At 44.1% G+C, this 18,914-nt stretch overlaps 1 protein-coding gene across 1 annotated transcript; it reads right to left on the bottom strand.

Annotated features, from left to right (window-relative positions):
- Positions 1–4: 4 nt before the first annotated feature.
- Positions 5–18,900, bottom strand: KCTD2 (potassium channel tetramerization domain containing 2; the record flags this gene model as incomplete). Its single annotated transcript, XM_060202489.1, has 5 exons — positions 18,413–18,900; positions 16,722–16,830; positions 11,115–11,206; positions 5,800–5,895; positions 5–106 (listed from the first exon to the last, which is right to left on the bottom strand). Coding segments are annotated over exons 1-5 (738 nt in total), but the record flags the coding sequence as incomplete, so codon positions are not given.
- Between the last annotated feature and the right edge of the window lie 14 nt (positions 18,901–18,914).

Genomic DNA, 18,914 nt, shown 5'->3' with positions numbered 1-18,914 from the left:
CTATGACAATGCCATTGGTAGAATTATTTAGTTCTCTGGACACAACACAGAGGAATTCTGCCTGATCCTCATTGCCATAGTTATAGGAAGATCCAATGCTGATTAGCTGATAACAAAAATAAGAAGAATATGGTAAGCACACAGACAAGGATTTTAAGACATTAATACAAAGCAAGTTCTTCTTCTGACTAAAATTGTTAGCAACTTTACTTTGGTTTTCACTGGGGTTTCATGTCTCCAGGCCAACTTTTTCAGAGACAAAGAGGAGACCACAGCATGAAGTTTGTCCTGGGACTATGGAATCAGACTCGAGTCTGGGTCAAGGACTTGACCAGGCTGACATGCTCCCAGGTGAGTTATCTGGCTGGCCGTCAACTTTGTAGTTTTGCTTCTCAAAGGATAAGAAATTCTCTGAGACTATCAGACCCTAGGGGAGACCTGGATCTCAATAATTCAGCAGGAAATCATCAATGAGACTGCCCCAAAAGGACACAATATGAGTTCTGTCACTGTTCACTGTTCTCTCACTCAAACACTTGAAACTATCTCAAGAGGCAGCTTTAGGATTAACATGATCAGGGTTGGGCGGTAGGTAGCACAGCGTGTTAAGTCCAAGGACCAGCATAAGGATCCCAGTTCGAGCCCCCGGCTCCCCACCTGCCAGGGAGTTGCTTCACAAGTGGTGAAGCAGGTCTGCAGGTGTCTACCTTTCTCTCCCCCTCTGTCTTCCCTTCCTATCTCCCTTTCTCTCTGTCCTATCCAACAATGATGACATCAATAACAACAATACCTACAACAACAAGGGCAACAAAAGGGAATAAATAAATAATTAAAAAAAAATTTTTAAACTGAGTGGTCTGGGAAATTGTGCAGTGGATAAAGCATTGGATTCTCAACCATGAGGTCCCGAGTTCGATCCCTAGCAGCACATGTACTAGAGTGATGTCTGGTTCTTTCTCTCCTATCTCTGTCATGAGTAAACAAATTCTAAAAAAAAAAATTAAAACTGAATTCAGAATTTAAATAAATTCAGAATCTAAATAAATACCAGAGAGGCAGGGAGATAGCTCAGCCAGTAGACTGCACACTTTATGTATTTATTTTCTTTTTTTTAGTAAATATTTATTCCCTTTTGTTGCCCTTGTTGTTTTATTGTTATAGTTATTGTTGTTATTGTCATTGTTGGATAGGACAGAAAGAAATGGAGAGAGGAGGGGAAGACAGAGAGGGGGAGAGAAAGGTAGACACCTGCAGACCTGCTTCACCACCTGTGAAGAGACTCCCCTCCAGGTGGGGAGCCGGGGGCTCGAACTGGGACCCTTACGCTGGTCCTTCTGCTTTGTGACCCACTGTGCTACCGCCTAACTCCCCTAAATATATATTCTTAAAGAGAGTTGGGGAGACAACATAATAGTTATGCAAAAGACTTTCATGCTTAAGTTCTGTGTGAGGAATAGTCTTATGATAAAGACACCTCTGTGTTTCTCCACTAAAATAGTAATAGCATCACATAAATTAACTTATTTTTATTTTATTTTTTTTATGAGAGCACTGCTTAGCTCTAGCTTATGATGATGCAGGGATTGAACCTGGAACCCTGGAGCCTCAGGCATAACCATTATGCTATCTACCCCTGCACACTTTGAAAGAGGAGGGAGTGATAGAGAGGGAACAAGAAAGACCTGCTTCACTACTCATGAAGTGTCCCCCACAAAGTGGGGAGTGGAACTTGAACTTGGGTCTTCTGCATGGTAACTTATGTGCTTAGCTGGGTGCTCCATTGCCCTGCCCCTCAGCTGACCTCTTAAACTCAACATAAAGAGGCCTTCTTCCTGTAAAATTGTAGTATATTTATTCTTCCCAGTCTCTGTGTTTTGAAGACAAAGGATGAGTTGAACAATTCTGCCATCTAATGGAAGGAAACAGTAAAAGTCTGATGCTTCCGTCATCACAAAGCTGAGAGAACAGAAATGACTGGTCAATGGAAATGACCATGCCACACTTTTCATATCACACTTGGTTCCATTCACATTGACACCTACCTGTTCACCATGTTTGTTTGTTTGTTTGTTTTGTCTTTTTTTGTCATCTCTGGGGCTTCACTGCTTTGGCTGAGTTTGTCCAGATAGAAAGAGTGGGACAGGGGTGGTTGGGTGGTGGCACACCTGGTTGAGTGCACATCTTACAATGCTCGAGACCCTGGTCCCCACCTGCAGGGGGAAAGCTTTGAGAGTGGTGAAGCAGTGCTTTCAGGTGTGTTTCTTTTTCTCTCTCTCTCCCCTCTCGATTTTTGGCTATCTCTATCTGATAAATAAAGATAATAAAATAATGAGTGAGATAGAAGCAGAGAAAGAGAGGGAAAGAAGCCACAGCACCAGTTTCCTCCACTGTGGAAGCTACGTCATGAACACAGCAGATACCATCCAGCTATTCTGCACATGCATTTTTTTCCCCCCAATTGCTGCTGAGGCCTCATGCTAGCACAGTTTTTTTTTTTTTTTCCTCTCGTGGTGCCAGGTGTTTGAACCTGAACCTGGGTCCCTGTGATGGGTGAGGTATCTCCTGGCCCCTCACCATGCTTTTTATGGTGGGTTGCATACTAGTCAAGATGATGAACTCTGACCCTGGGGCAAGGAAAGATAAGGGTGGTTGACAAATTCTAGTTTTAAGTACTTATTCTATAATGTAGAGCACTTTAAAAAATGTGCCAGAGTGATGTTTGGTTCTTTCTCCTCTGATCTTTCTCATGAATAAATAAAATCTTTTAAAGAAATCCCTCTGAAGGAAAAAGTAAATAAATAAGCCCCAGGCAGTGAACAAATTACAGTGCGGAATGGCCTGGGTTCAAGTCTCTGGTCCCCACCTGCAGAGGGGAAGCTTCTGTTGAAGCAGTTCAGTAGGTGTCTCTCCTCCCCCTCTCTGTCTCCCCCTTGATTTCTCTGTCTTTATCCAATAATAAACAAACAAATGAAAAAATATTTTGCCTTTTAACAAGAGAGTTTTAAAATAAATAGGGAGTTGGGTGGTAACACAGCAGGTTAACTGCACGTGGCACAAAGCACAAGGACCAGCTTAAGGATCCCAGTTTGAGCCCCCGGCTCCCCACCTGCAGGGGAGTCGCTTCACAGGCGGTGAAGCAGGTCTGCAGGTGTCTGTCTTTCTCTCCCCCTCTCTGTCTTCCCCTCCTCTCTCCATTTCTCTCTGTCCTATCCAACAACGAGACATCAATAATAACTACAACAATAAAAAAGGGCAACAAAAGGGAAAATAAATAAATATAAAGAAATTGAATAAATAAATAAAGCAGCTGGAGTAATAGCTCAAGCTGGTGGAGTGCAGGACTTGCAAGTGTAAAGCTGCATATCTGATCCCAGGCACCACATGTCCTGGAATGGTGCTCTGTTACTCTCTCTCTTTCTTTTTCCCTGTCCAATTCTCTCTCATATAAATTGGGGGAGGAGCTTTGGAGGAAGGATGCACTTTCAAGTTGAACCGATAATCCACATACAGTGGTTCTCCTTTCCCATGCTTTTGAACAATATTACACCCTATCATTCTCCTAAGGTTCTTAACTGCTAGCCATTCTGCTTAAAGAATGTGGTCTCCGGGGCCGGGTGGTGGTGCACCTGGTTGAGCGCATGTATTACAATGTGCAAGGACCTGGGTTTGAGCCCCTGGTCCCCACCTGTATGAGGAAAGCTTTACGAGTGGTGAAGCAGGACTGCAGGTATCTCTCTGTCTCTCTCCCTCTCTATCACTCCCCTCCCTCTTGATTTCTGACTGTCTCTAGCCAATAAATGAAGATAGTAATAAATAATAAAATGTTAAAAAAATGTGGTCTCCACACCAAGTTGCAGATACTATCATGATATCACGATGCCATCCTGAATTCTGTGGGCAGATGATTTCACCAATGTGTCCTGGAACCTTGCCTCTCCAGAGCTCTACCCCACTAGGGAAAGACAGAGATAGGTTGGAGGTATGGATCCACCTACCAATGCCCATGTCCAGCAGAGAAGCAATTACAGAAGCCAGACCTCCTACCTGCTGCACCCCCAAAACAACTCTGATCCATACTCCCAGTGGGGGAGAAGTGATAAGAGGAAGAGGATGAGAGGGCTCTGAACTCCAGATCCATCAGGTCCCAGAGAGAGAAGACAAAAAGGGAAGAGATATTTGGATGAAGTAATGGGGTTATGTGTGGCTTGGAGGGGAAGAGAGGACTAGACCTGGAAGAAAAAGGGGGCAATTATATATAAATGTCGACAGATGGCTGTAGAGATGATGATTAACTCTTGTCTGTGACCTTGGGAGAACCATAGTGGATTGTAATGGAAAAAAAGAATGTGGTCTCCAGAGGGCTCTGCACCCCAATTCTGTCGGGACCTGAAATGTTTGTCAATTGAAATTTTTTATTTTCTTTTATTTTAAATTAATTCATTTAAATTAAAGCTGGGGCTTAGTACCAGCACTACAAATCCAATGATCCCAGTGCCAAATTCTTCCATTTTATTGGATAGGACAGGGAAAAATTGAGAGATAAGGGGAGACAGAGAGGGAGAGAGAAAGATAGACACCTGCAGACCTGCTTTGGGGCTGGTGAAGCAGACCTCCTGCAGGTGGGGAGTGGGGGCTCAAACCTGGATCCTTATGCAGGTACCTGCACTTTGTACTATGTGCGCTTAACCAGGTGTGGCATTGCCCGGTTCCAATTTTTTTTATTTTTGATAATACAGAGAGAAATTGAGGGGAGGGAAATAGGGAGAGACAGAGAAAGACACCTGCAGCTCTGCTTTACCACTCGCAAAGCTTCCCTCTGTAAGCAGGGAGTGGAGACTGGAACCCAGGTCCTTGTGCACGGTAGTTTGTGTGCTCAAGTAGATATATCTCCACCTAGCCGCCTGGAATCTTTGTTTTTATATCACCACTGAAAAGGAAGCAAATAAGGAAAACACCAGATGAAGTCAGGCACTGTTTCAGTTATCTGAGAGAGAAGAGGAAACCGCAAAGACACTTGGAAGTAGTAATATGTGTAGATGTGGCTTAGAAAGGTGGTGTAGGGGGGTCGGGCGGTGGTGCAGTGGGTTAAGCGCACGTGGCGCAAAGTGCAAGGACCGGCGTAAGGATCCCGGTTCGAGCCCCCGGCTCCCCACCTGCAGGGGTGTTGCTTCACAGGCGGTGAAGCAGGTCTGCAGGTGTCTGTCTTTCTCTCCCCCTCTCTGTCTTCCCCTCCTCTCTCCATTTCTCTCTGTCCTATCCAACAACGAACAACATCAACAATGGTAATAATAATAACCACAATGAGGCTACAACAACAAGGGCAACAAAAAGGGGGAAAAATGGCCTCCAGGAGCAGTGGATTCATGGTGCCGGCACGGAGCCCAGCAATAACCCTGGAGGGAAAAAGAAAAAGGAAGGTGGTGTAGGAAGTATTGTTGGAAAAAAAAAAAACAGGAAAGGGCTGAGGGTAGATAGCATAATGGTTACACAAAAGGACTCTCATGCCTGAGGCTCCAAAGTCCCAGGTTCAATCCCCCACACCAACATAACCAGAGCTTAACAGTGCTCTGGTAACAAAAAAAAATAAATTAAAAAAAAAAAAATATATATATATATATTTAACCCATATTTGTGACTTTGGGGGAACTATTGCTGTTTCCACTGGAGGGGGATGGGGACACAGAACTCTGGTGAGAATGGTGTTGAATTATGCCCCATTATAATTTATAAATCACTAATTTAAAAAACATAGTCTTTTAGGCTGAGATGTAAGGTGGCGACTATGGAAGAGCATAATACCTGTTCGAATTTCCAACCATCAGACATAGTGGACACCATCTGCGTGAGCTCCTCTTCTTGGCACTGCAAAACTCTGTACACATGCTTCACAGGGCCCTGCAACAACCACAGACAGACTTTGAAGAATAATATTACACACACACACACACACACACACACACAATTTGGGGGTGTGTGGAATAAAAAAAAAAATTGGGCATGGGTAGATAGCATAATGGTTATGCAAAGACTCTCATGCCTGAGGCTCCTAAGTCCCAGGTTCAATCCCCCACACCACCATAAGCCAGAGCTGAGCAGTGCTCTGGCTAAAAACAAACAAACAAACCACAACAGTCTCTAAAGTTATTTTGCAGAGTGGGGGACTAGTACATGTCCACTTTCTCTGTTCTGGGCTACTTACTCATCCAGCCAGGTGAATTAAATGAAGTAGTGATGGCCAAGGAAGTGGTGCCATGAATAAAGCTTTGGACTTGAAAGCACCAGGTCGCCAGCTCAATCCCTGGCATCACATGTGATGCCACAGTGATGTTGCTTTTCTCTCCCTCATGTAAATAAATATATAAATCTTTAATAAAACATCAGACCTTCTTAAGATTTTAATAGCTCTAGCCACATAAGTTGTAAACAACCAAATGTTTTTTATCACAGAACAAAAAGTTTATGATATTAGCTGGGGGAGTCCAAATTCCAGCCCATATGTGTCTCCTTCAAAAATATACAAGTTAGTAGCTCCGGGGATGTCACTAGTTTGATTTTTTTAAAAATATTTATTTATGTATTCCCTTTTGTTGCCCTTGTTTTATTGTTTTAGTTATTATTGTTGTTGTTAGATAGGACAGAGAGAAATGGAGAGAGGAGGGGAAGACACAGGGGGAAAGATAGACACCTGAAGACCTGCTTCAACGCTTGTGAGGTGACCCCCCTGCAGGTGGGGAGCCTGGGGCTCGAACTGGGATCCTTATGCCTTGCACCACCTGCACTTAACCCGCTGCACTACCACCTGACTCCCCCCCCCCCTTTTTTTTTTATCAGAGCACTGTTCAGCTCTGGCTTATGGTGGTGCAGGGGATTGAACCTGGGACTTTGGAGCTTCAGGCATGAGAGTCTCTTTGCATAACCATTATGCTATCTACCCCTGCCCGATGTAACTTGTTTGTAGAGCATAGGACCTGCATGTAGAAAGCCCAGAGTCTGAGCTCCCATACTGAGTGTTCCAGACGATGCTCTGGTTCTTTCTCTCAGTCTCACTGGCATATAGTTCTTAACAAGCAAACAAACAAAAAAACAGACATGTTAAAGGTGGAAAAATGTTTAAAGGGACAGTAATAGAAATTCACACACAGCCAACTACATTTTGAAGCCACATGCAAAAGAGGGCATCTTTGAACAATATCAAATCCATAGCTATGAGTTTTGCTAAATAAAAATGACAGATGGAAAGATAAATTATCGTAAGAAATTTCTTGACATTCCTAGAATAGAAAAACAAAACAAAACAAAGAAACCCTGCCAACTGGGTATAAATTCACAAGCTTTCAGAATACAGTGGACTAACAAACATAATTGCTATCATCAAATAGAAATCTTTCAATGTTCTCATGGGATTAACTAATTGCAAAGAACTGAGAAATCTTAGATACTATAATTTGAATGGCTTCAAGTTACATAATTCATGTTTATATTAAAAGTTTATATTAAGCAATCAGAAGTTTTAAAATCTGGAAAACGGAGCATATGGCTAGATTTTCAGAATGTCTCAGCTACTAAATATCTACACTAGTGGAAGATGCCATGTAAATACGAGATGGCAAGAAGATTAGAAACACTGAATCATAATCCCTACAGTAATCTGCAAACCAACTACAAATTTATCTTTGAATCTTAAGGAGTTGTTCTACTGCTGACCAGATGGAAGAGAACTAAAAGAATAAACCAACTTTCACTACTATCAATTTTAGAATCCCCAACACCAACATAAGCCAGCGCACAGCTGTGCTCAGGTATAAAATAAATGAAGGAAGGAAGGAAGGAAGGAAGGAAGGAAAATTTGAAGGGGATAAAGTTGAGTAAGCAGGTTCATTTTTTTATTATTATAGTTATCCATCTATATTTCATTAGAAACAGAAAACTGTGGTCTGGGAGGTGTGCAGTGGATAAAGCATTGGACTCTTAAGCATGAGGTCCTGAGTTCAATCCCTGGAAGCACATGTACCAGAGTGATGTTTGAATCTTTCTCCTATGTTTCTCATTAATAAATAAATAAAATCTTAAAAAAAAACAAAACAAACAAAACGAGGGTTGGGCTATAGCATAATGTTTATGCAACGAGACTGTCATGCCTGAGGCTCCAAGGTCCCAGGTACAACCCCCTGCACCACCATAAACCAGAGCTGAGCACTGCTCTAGTTAAAAAACAAACAAACCAGGTGAGTCAGGTGGTAGCACACGTGGTACAATGTGCAAGGACCAGCATAAGGATCTGGGTTCGAGCCCCCGGCTCCCCACCTGCAGGGGAGTCGCTTCACAGGCGGTGAAGCAGGTCTGCAGGTGTCTCTCTTTCTCTCCCCCTCTCTGTCTTCCCCTCCTCTCTCCACTTCTCTCTGTCCTATCCAACAACGATGACATCAACAACAATAATAACTACAACAACAATAAAACAAGGGCAACAAAAGGGAAAATAAATAATAAAAATAAACAACAACAACAACAAAAACAGGTGAGTCGGGCGGTAGCGCAGTGGGTTAAGCCCACGTGAAGCAAAGCGCAAGGACCCGCGGCGTAAGGATCCCGGTTTGAGCCCCGGGCTCAGCTCCCCATCTGTAGAGGAGTCGCTTCACAGGCGGTGAAGCAGGTCTGTAGGTATCTATCTTTCTATCCCCCTGTCTTTCCCTCCTTTCTCCATTTCTCTATGTCCTATTATTATATTTACTACTTGTTTGTATATTAGTATAAATAATAAAGCTAGAATTTGCTACCTAATGTGAGAAGGGAGAACAAAGGGCATCCTGAGCTTATTCATGTGACATCTATCACGTGTCTTGTTTCTTTTTAAAAACTTTTTTATTGGGGAGTTGGGTGGTAGCGCAGCAAGTTAAGCGCAGGTGGCGCTAAGCGCAAGGATTCCGGTTCGAGCTCCGGCTCCCCACCTGTAGGGGAGTCGCTTCACAGGCGGTGAAGCAGGTCTGCAGGTGTCTTTCTCTCCCCCCCTGTCTTCCCCTCCTCTCTCCATTTCTCTCTGTCCTATCTAACAATGACATCAATCACAACAATAATAACTACAACAATAAAACAAGGGCAACAAAAGGGAATAAATAAAATAAATATTTAAAAGAAAAAAAACTTTTATTGGATTGAGAGGGGATAGATAGGGAAAGACACAGAGAGACACCAGACACCTGCAGTCCTGCTTCATCACTCGTGAAGCTTTCCTCCTGTAGGTGGAGACCAGGGGCTTGAACCTGGGTCCTTGCACTCTAATGTGTGCACTTAATCAGTGTACCAGCACCTGGTCCTCATGTGTCTTTTAAAATTTTTTAAAATTATTTTTTTGATTTCCACCAGGGTTATCACTCAGGCTCTGTTCCTGCATGACAGAGCTACCACTCCCAGCAGCTGCTATTATTATTACTATTATTATTATTATTATTATTATTATGGTCCTTTATTGTTGATAGAGATCAAGAGAAAGTGAAAAGGGAGAAGGACCCAGTGGGGGTTGAATGGAAATGTGGAAAACTGAGAAACGTTACACATGTACAAACTACTGTAGTTTGCTGTTGACTGTAAACCATTAATACCCAATAAAGGAATTTTAAAAAAGAAAGTAAAAAGGAAAGGGGAGATGAGAAAGAGACTAAAACCTGTAACACTGTTTCACTGCCTGTGAAGCTTCCTCTCTGTAGGTGAGGACCAGAGACTTGTACTCAGGTCCTTAGACTTGGTAATCTGTGTTCTACCAGGCCCCTATCTATCAAGTGTCTTAAGTGACCACAGTAGCTCCTGCTAGGCTCTTGGTAGTCTGACCTGTGAGAGAGTCTGTGTCTTCAGAAAGCATGGTTTCTCCAAGGAAAAACATTCTCCCTTTCATGTCTTTAGGCTCTATTTTAAGAAAGTGAAACTGCAGTAAGAGGACAGAGCTGGCCTCTGCTGTGACCATCTGTCTTGTAGCATGCCTCTTAGCCCATCGGGTAATGGTGGGGATGCTTTTTTTGTTTGTTTTGTTTTGAGATTTTATCTATTGCATTATAGAAATTTCCAGTGATTATAAAGCAAGATATCAATAGTTTCTTTTTGTGTCATTTTATTTTTATTTAATTGGGGGTGATTAATGGTTTACAGTAAATACAATTGTTGATACCTGTGTAAAATTTGTTTTTTTTAATATTTTATTTCCTTTTGTTGCCCTTGTTGTTTTACTGTTGTAGTTATTATTGTTGTTAATCACGTCACTGATATTGTTGATATTATTGTTGTTACCGATAGTCTGATATCTTCTCAAAATTTTGATTCACAAGCAGCTTCTAAAATCTAAATTCTAAGAGCAGGGACAGATAGCATAATGGTTATGCAAAGAGACTCTCATGCCTGAGGATCCGAAGTCCCAGGTTTAGTCCTCTGCACCACCGCAAGCCAGAGCTGAGCAGTGCTCTGGTGTAACAAATAAATAAGTAAATAAATTCTAAATTATATCAGGTGGAAACAAGACCTCAATTAGTCTTTATGTGATGGGAGGGAAATAATCTTAATAAGAGAACACGTTTGGGACCTCAAGTACCACAGGCTACTCCCACTGCCATAGGGTGAGTCACCGTACCTCCTCACATCTCTAAGGGACGTGGGGTTACTTTGCTGTCTGTGTAGTTTCTTTATTTCTTTGTTCTAAGCAGCTCTAGCTGAATCTAGGCCACATGCATGGCAGATGGGCAGTGCGCCACACAGACCTTCAGCTCTGAGGGGAGAGGCTGGTTTCTCACCAAGCAGCACTTCATACCTTGCAAATTATACCCTGACACATGAACAATGAAAGCCACTTCAGATATTTTCCCATTAAGAGTTCAAAATGTTTGGGCGGGGGTACAGAACATAATGGTTATGCAAAGGGACTGTCATGCTTGAGGTTCCAGTATCCCAGGTTCAATCCCTCACACTACCGTAAGCTAGAGAAGAGCAGTGCTCTGGTAAAAAAAAAAAAAAAAAAAGTTCCAAATCCCTTTCCTGTCTAAGGCATCAGAGGTCCCAGGTTTAACCCCTGGCACCACCATAAGCCAGAGCTAAGCAGTGAAAAGAAAAGAAAAACAGAGTTTCAGATCCATTACTTGTGAAGTTCGGTTCTCATTATCCCGTATCCTCTCCTTAACCAGTCGCACAAGGGATGCAATGTTGTAAAATTCAGCTTCTTCCAGCACACCTAGAAACATGATCAAACTAGTCAGAAATGCAGTGGATTCCCCAGAACAGCAAGCAGCAGTTAGAGTTGACAAGATTATAAAGGACTGCATTTTTCGGGAGTTGGGCTGTAGCGCAGCAGGTGGCGCAAAGTGCAAGGACTGGTGTAAGGATCCCGGTTCAAGCCCCCAGCTCCCCACCTGCAGGGGAGTCGCATCACAAGCAGCGAAGCAGGTCTGCAGGTGTCTATCTTTCTCTCCCCGTCTCTGTCTTCCCCTCCTCTCTCCATTTCTCTCTGTCCTATCCAACAACAATGACATCAATGGTGACTACAACCATAAAACAGCAAGGGCAACAAAAGGGAGTAAATAAATAATAAAAAATAATAATAGTAATAAAGGGACCGCATTTTTGTGGTCTGGGAGGTGGTGCAGTGGATAAAGCCTTGGACCTCATAAAGCATGACGTTCTGTGTTTGATTCCCAGCGGCACATGTACCAGAGTGATGTCTGGTCCTTTATCTCTCTCTCTCTCTCTCCTCCTATTCCCCTCATTAATACAAATACAAATAAAAATAAATTGCATTTTCAAATGACAGTATGGTCTCTCTTTTGCTATCTATCTCTTCTGTTTAGGGTGTATCTGGTAACTTTTCTCCAATATAAATAAGTCAACTAAGCACGGCCCTGCTGTTCACCCTGTTCCACCCGTGATTGCCTACATGGCACCTTTCCTGCATCTCCCGACACCTGCCCACTAGCCGCAGGACATCATCCCCATATGTCACTTAGTTCTCGGCACTAACCACACTGAACAGCTTCTGAGATTGCAAATATTAACTAGTTTGTCCTACAGATAACTCATGGCCAGGGGTTGCTTGTAAATGTATGTGGACTAAATGTATTAGTGCTTACTATGTGAACAATACAAAAGACAGTCATTGAAAGAAACTCATGCTAATGAAAACAAAACAGAAAAAGTGCTAAGGACAACTAAATGGGATGTGTAATACTACATGAGAAGAATTTGCTATAAAGGTCCTAAGTGGAGTGGTCCAGGAGATGGCGCAGTGGATAAAGCATCGGACTCTCAAGCATGAGGTCCCGAGTTTAATCCCCAGCAGCACATGTACCAGAGTGATGTCCAGTTCATTCTCATTCTATCTTTCTCATAAATAAATAAATAAAATCTTAAAAGTCATAACCGGATAGTGTGATGCTTTGCCATACAGGCAATCCAGGCTGGAGCCAGGCCCCATGGCATTAATGGAACCTTAATACTGTGATCTCTTTCATTATCTCTCTTCTCTGTCACTATTTTGAATTTAAAGAAGTCATTATTGAAATAACTGACAAAACTGGAATATAAGCTATAGGTAAAAAGTAGCTTAATAATAAATGTCCTGGGTCTGGTAACTATGGTATGATTATATAAGGTCATGTCTTTGTTTCTGAGAAATAAACACTGAAGTGAAATGCACAATCTATTCTCAAATAGTATAGAGAGACTAGATGAAGCAACTAGGCCAGTCAAGGGGCGATGAGACGTTATACCTATGTGTGAAAGACTATACTGTAGTGGTTTGGGAGGTGGTGCAGTGGATACAGCACTGGATTCTCAACCGTGAGGTTCCAAGTTCAATCCCTGGCAGCCATGTACCAGAGCAAAGTCTGGTTCTTTCTCTCGCTCCTCCTATGTCTCTCATGAATAAATAAATAAATAATAAAAAGTTTCAAAAAAAGACTATACTATAAACCATTAACTCCCCAATTAAAAAAAAAAAGAGGGAGTCAGGCGGTAGTGCAGTGGGTTAAGCGCACGTGGCGCAAAGCGGAAAGACCGGCTAGGATCCCGGTTCGAGCCCTCGGCTCCCCACCTGCAGGGGAGTCGCTTCACAGGTGTTGAAGCAGGTCTGCAGGCATCTCTCTGTCTCTCTTCCTCTCTATCTCCCCCTTCTCTCTCAATTTCTCTCTGTCTCTATCAGAGGAGGAGAAAAAGATGATGAAGGAGAGAGGAGGAGGAGACAAAGAAGACAAAGAGATGACAGAAGAGAAGCAGCAGCACCTAGGTGTTTGAAACAGCTCAGCTGGTGCAACATCTGACTTTCATGCCTGAGGCTCCTGGTTCCGTCACTGGCACTGCACGTACCAGAGTGGTGCTCCGGCTTCTCTTTCTCGTTCATTCTCTCTGCCCCATATGAAACCGTCAGGCATATGCAATAAGTAAAACAAATATTTTTTAAAAAGATTATTTACTTATTTATTAGAAAGGTAAGAGGAGAGAAAGAACCTGACATCACTCTGGCACATGTGCTGCCAGGGACTGAACCCAGAACTCCATGCTTGAGGGTTCGATGCTTCATCTACCACGCCACAATAAGTGCTTTCAGTTTTTATTTTTATTTATTTTTATTCTTTTTTACTAGAGCACTGATTAGCTCTGGTTTATGGTGGTGCAGAGGACTGAACATAGGACTGGAGCCTTATGCATGAGGTTCTCTTTGCATAACCATTATGCTATCTACCATCGCAAAATGATCTTAAAAATATTTTTTAAGGGAGCCGGGCGGTGGCGCAGCAGGTTAAGTACACAGGGCATGAAGCGCAAGGGCCGACATAAGGATCCCAGTTCGAGCCCCTGGCTCCCCACCTGCAGGGGAATCCCTTCACAGGTGGTGAAGCAGGTCTGCAGGTCTTTCTCGCCCCTCTCTGTCTTCCCCTCTTCTGTCCATTTCTCTCTGTCCTATCCAAAAATGACAGCAGTAATGACAATAATAACAACAACAAAAACAATGATAAAAAAGGGTAACAAATGGAAAAAAAAATTTTAACTATAGGAAGGGGCGGGGGAGGTAGCATATAATGGTTATGCAAAGGGACTCTCATTCCTGAAGCTCCAAAGTCCTAGGTTCAATCTCCTGCACCACCATCAGCTACAGCTGAGCAATGCTCTGGTAAAAAAACAAACAAACAAACAAACAAAAACTACAGAAAGAATGAAGAGATAGAATGAATTAATGGTAACACAAATATAACAAAACTGTTTTAAACTGTGGGCCAGGTGGTGGTGCACCTGGTTAAGTGCACACATTACAGTGGGCAGGACCTGAGTTCAAACCCTGGTCCCCATCTGGGAGAAAGCTTCACAAGTGGTGAAACAGGGCTGCAGGTGTCTCTGTCTCTCTCCCTCTCTACCTCCCCACTACCCTCTCGATTTCGCTTGTCTTTACCCAAATAGGTAAATAAATATATAAAATATTTTAAAAATAAATAAGTTAATAAATAAATTATGAGAAATAGGGGAAAGAGAAAGAACCAGAGGCCTCTGGGACATGACGTACTGAGGACTGAACTCATTCTTCAGAGTTCAACACCTTATCCACCATGCCATCTCCTGGGATGCTAAAATTCTTAATTACTGCAGCTGGAGAAATGGTTTAACTGGTAGAGCACTGGCCTCACATGCCTGAGGTTCCTGGTTCAAACTCCAGCACTGTATGTATGGAAGGTGCTCTGGTTTCTCTCTCTTCTCTCTGTCTCATGTGAAACTCTCTCATCTGTAATCAATGCAAAATAAATCTTAAAAATATACATATGGGCTGAGGAGATAGCTTAATGGTTATGCAAAAGATTTTCATGCCTAAGGTTCTGAGGTCCTGGGTTTAATCCCCAGTACCACCATAACCCAAAGCTGAGCAGTGTTCTGCATTATTCTATCTATCTATCTATCTAATCTATCTTATCTATCTAATCTATCTTATCTATCTATCTAATCTATCTTATCTATCTATCCTTCCTTCTATGTCACTCACTAAAATAAATTAAAAACAAAAACCAGGGCAGGAGTAGATAGTAAATGCAGAGACTCTCATGCCTGAGGCTTCAAAGTTACAAGTTCAGTCCCCTACACTGTCATAGGCCAGAGCTGAGCAGTGCTCTGGCAAAAAAAAAAAAAAAAAGTGGTCCAGGAGGTGGCACAGTGGACAAAGGCATTGGACTTTCAAGCATGAGGTCCTGAGTTCATATGTACCAGAGTGATGTGTGGTTCTTTCTGTCTCTCCTATCATTTCTCACAAATAAACAAATAAAACCTTTGATAAAAATAAATACTGCCTAGAAGGTGGCATAGTGGCTACCGTGCTGGACTTGGAATCATAAGGTCCCTATTCTGATCCCTGACATCACATGTTCAGAGCAATGCCCTGATTCTTTCTTTCTTCTCTGTCATTAATAAATAATTAAATAAACAGAGGGCATTTGTGCTCCAGGAGACGGCACAGGGGACAAAATGAACTTGGCAAGAGGTCCCAAGTTCAATGCTTGGCAACAGATGTACCAGAGTGATGTTCCAGTTCTCTTTCTCTTCCTATGTATCTTAGTAAGTAGATAAAACTCTTTAAAAATACATATATATAAAAGAAAGAACAGGGAGTCGGGCGGTAGCAGCGGGTTAAGCGCAGGTGGCGCAAAGCGCAAGGACCGGAGCAAGGATCCCGGTTCGAGCCCCTGGCTCCCCACCTACAGGGGAGTCGCTTCACAGCTTCACTCCATTTCTCTCTGTCCTATCCAACAATGACGACATCAATAATAACAACAGCAATAAAACAGCAAGGGCAACAAAAGGGAATAGATAAATATTTAAAAAGAAAGAAAAGTGGTCCAGGAGATGGCACAGTGGCTACAGCCTTGAACTTGAAAGCATGAGGTCATAAGACTGATCCCCAGCACTGCATGTGCCAGAGCAATGCTCTGGTGTTCTCATTCTCTCTCTCTCTCTCTCTTCCCCCACCCTTCTCTCTTTAAGTTAGCAAATAAGAAAAAGAGAGAAAGAAAGAAGAAAAGAGAGAAAGGAAGGTGATTTTTTTTTCATTTTCCTGATTAAAACAGAGATATTTTATAGCTGCCCCACAGCCATTACGGTGCTCTTACTCAGAGCTAAAGGTCAGAATGCCCTCATTTTAGGAACAAGCCTCAATTGTCAACTAAAAATCTTTAGTGAGATCAAGTCTAGCCTTTAAGGAATATATCTAGGCCCAATTATAGTCTGAATGCTCTACAAACCAAAATGGTTAGGCAACCGATGATACACTTGACAATAGACTGCAGAATGAATTAGGTTAGCTGCAAAAATTTACAAGGAAGCATGAGACCAGTCTTCAAAAGAAATGAGGCCAAGTCTTTATTTTTTTCACAGCTACAAGTTTAAACTGAAATTGAAAATATAAATAACTAGAATCAGATGTATTGCTTCAGGCTACATACACTCCCTGTTCACATATAAATAAATGTAAAAAGAATCCTGGCAATCTGGCAGGTAGCTAACGACAAAACTGAGCTACCTATTATCCATCCCATATAGGAGGTTGAACAGAGTCCACTGGGGCTTCCTTAAACAAGTCTCCCCCAGAAAAGAGTCGGTCACTGGAGGTTCCCTGCCTGTACAGGAACTCAATGAAAATCTCCGACAAAAGTCAACTTCTTGAGTTTTAAGGATTTGACCTGAATCATGAAAATGCTCAATGCACACTCTGTTCCTACCTTCTTCAGCCAACTCCTTGGTGATGATGAGTTTCCCGTGGCGGAGGTAGTTTAGGATGGGACCAAAGTAGGTAGGGTCCCTGTCAATCAGATAGGCCCCTGTCTCATCCTGCCAACCAAACACAAGGATATTGTTGTGAAGCTTTCCGAATAAGTCAGGGCAGGCTTTCTATCCTCTATCACACACAATTCCAAATGGAGAAGGCAAAGTCTTGCTGGACATTTTCTTATCACAAATTCTTGGCAAGAAGACTAGCTTGATGTTTCTTGCACTGTAAGGTTATTTCCGGTACGGTTTTAGATATAGCTCACAGTCATCTAGGTGTTTATTTGGGTTTCTAAAATAACTATCTGCGCCCACTTACCAACATTGCTCTGTGGTATGAATGCTATAAAAGAGGCAGAAAATGCTGTAGCTGCATGACTTAAGCATTTGCTTGAGATCAGCACTCCGACTTTTACTGCCCCTGAATTACATTCCTAACTCTAAGAAAACCTCCGTTTAGTTGGCAGTGCTCCAGAGTCCAAGGCCAACATCAGAGGGAGTTTACATTGCCAACTGTAATCTCACACATCCCAGCCCTGTGCCCAGAGGAAGCTTGGCACCGCCAGGACTTGGCTCTGAGCAGCTCTAATCCTACTCATCTTTACAGTAAGAGGAACAAGAAGAAACTAGCTTCTACTGCAGTGAGAAAGAGTCAAGGTAGATAAAAATAATATAAGCAAGGGATCTGGGAACTCTTTTTAAAGTAAGGGCAGAAGTTTCCTATCAGTCTGAAATTGATTAAAGAAGAGGTAGGCGTTTGATAACGGAAATCAACCAAAGTCAGCACAGCCCAACACTGCTGCGTGTGGCTAAGTGCTAGATGGCCTAGAAACTCTGATAAATGCCTAGAAGGTGCGAACTAAAAGACGACTATGTAAGGTTAGAAACATTTAAGCAGCTCAAACTGGAAATGGGCTAAATGTCTTCTATCTCTCAACCCTTTGGTTAGCAGCCAAGTAGCTTGACCAACACCATTCTCGGTTTTCGTTTTCCCTCGGTCTTAGCTAGAAGAAGAAGTCAGCTTAGGTTTGCACACTGGCGACTGGTAAGCTCCTTTACAAGGAACGCATGAGATCTTAAGATACGGACCTAAAGCAGTAACGCTTAGCAGGTATCAAAGAACTTCGGGGGCCAAGCCCACGGCAAAGCGGCGTGACAGCACCAGAAGCACTTGCTGCAGCTGGCTGTCGACGCCATCCATCCTCAGCCCCCCCGGCTCCCACCGAACTTGGCAGAGGGGATCGGGAGGGAGGAGGGAAGTCTGAGCAAGCTACAAAGATGCCCTGGCTCACTCTGACCCGGTTCTGGGTGCCTCTGGCATAGGCACTGAGGGGCTAATGGAAAAAAAAAACTCCTGTAGATGTGAGAGGCTGGCGTGAGAGGTGTAGGGGGAACTACGGGGAAGGGGAGCCGAGGAGGTTCTCGCCGGTGCGGGCAGGGGCGCGGTGGGGAAGGAGCAGCTAGCTGGACCCCTAGGGCGGCTGAGGGCGACTAGCTCTCCCCTGGGACGGCGGCAGGGGAGGGACAGGTGGCAGGTTTCCTGGCCCGAGGAATGATCCGCCAGTGACGAGCAAGTCGCAGGGCCCGGGGACGAGCCTGCAAGGGGGGTCCGAAGGCCAGGGGCGCGCCCGAGGGCGGGGCGCACCTTGTCAGAGTCCAGCTCCGGGTCCTCCTGGCAGCAAAGGCGGCAGAGGAAAGACTTGGGCTCCCGGCCTAGCGTCTGCCTGGTGGTCACGAAGTAGGTGCCGCCCACGTTCAGCCGGACCCAGCGGGCCGAGCCACCGCCCCCTGCCCGCTCCGGAGGTCCGGGACCCGGCTCCGGCTGCTGCGCGGCGGCGGCAGGCGAGCGGCTGTGCCCGCGGGGCGTGGGGCCAGCGGGGCGAGGGCTCGGGGGTCCGCGGCCCGGGCCTCCGGCGTCGCCCAGCCCACTCCCACCTCCCCCTCCCAGCCCCGCCATCGCCGGGTCCAGCTGCAGCTCCGCCATCTTGGGCCGCCGGCGCTACTGCCCGCGCGCAGCCGGGCCGACCCATCCCTCGGCAGGGAGAGCCGGGCCGGCCCATCGCGGGGGTGGGGCCGGGGGAGAGGGACGCGAGCGCCCCCAACCAGCGCTCGCAGACCTGTGAAGTGAAGGGACTGCGCCCGCCCCC

This window comes from Erinaceus europaeus, chromosome 12 (genome assembly GCF_950295315.1).
Source record: "Erinaceus europaeus chromosome 12, mEriEur2.1, whole genome shotgun sequence".
NCBI classification, from domain to species: Eukaryota; Metazoa; Chordata; class Mammalia; order Eulipotyphla; family Erinaceidae; genus Erinaceus; species Erinaceus europaeus.
The sequence above is the reverse complement of the archived record's forward strand: the minus strand, read 5'-3'. Positions and strand labels throughout refer to the sequence as shown.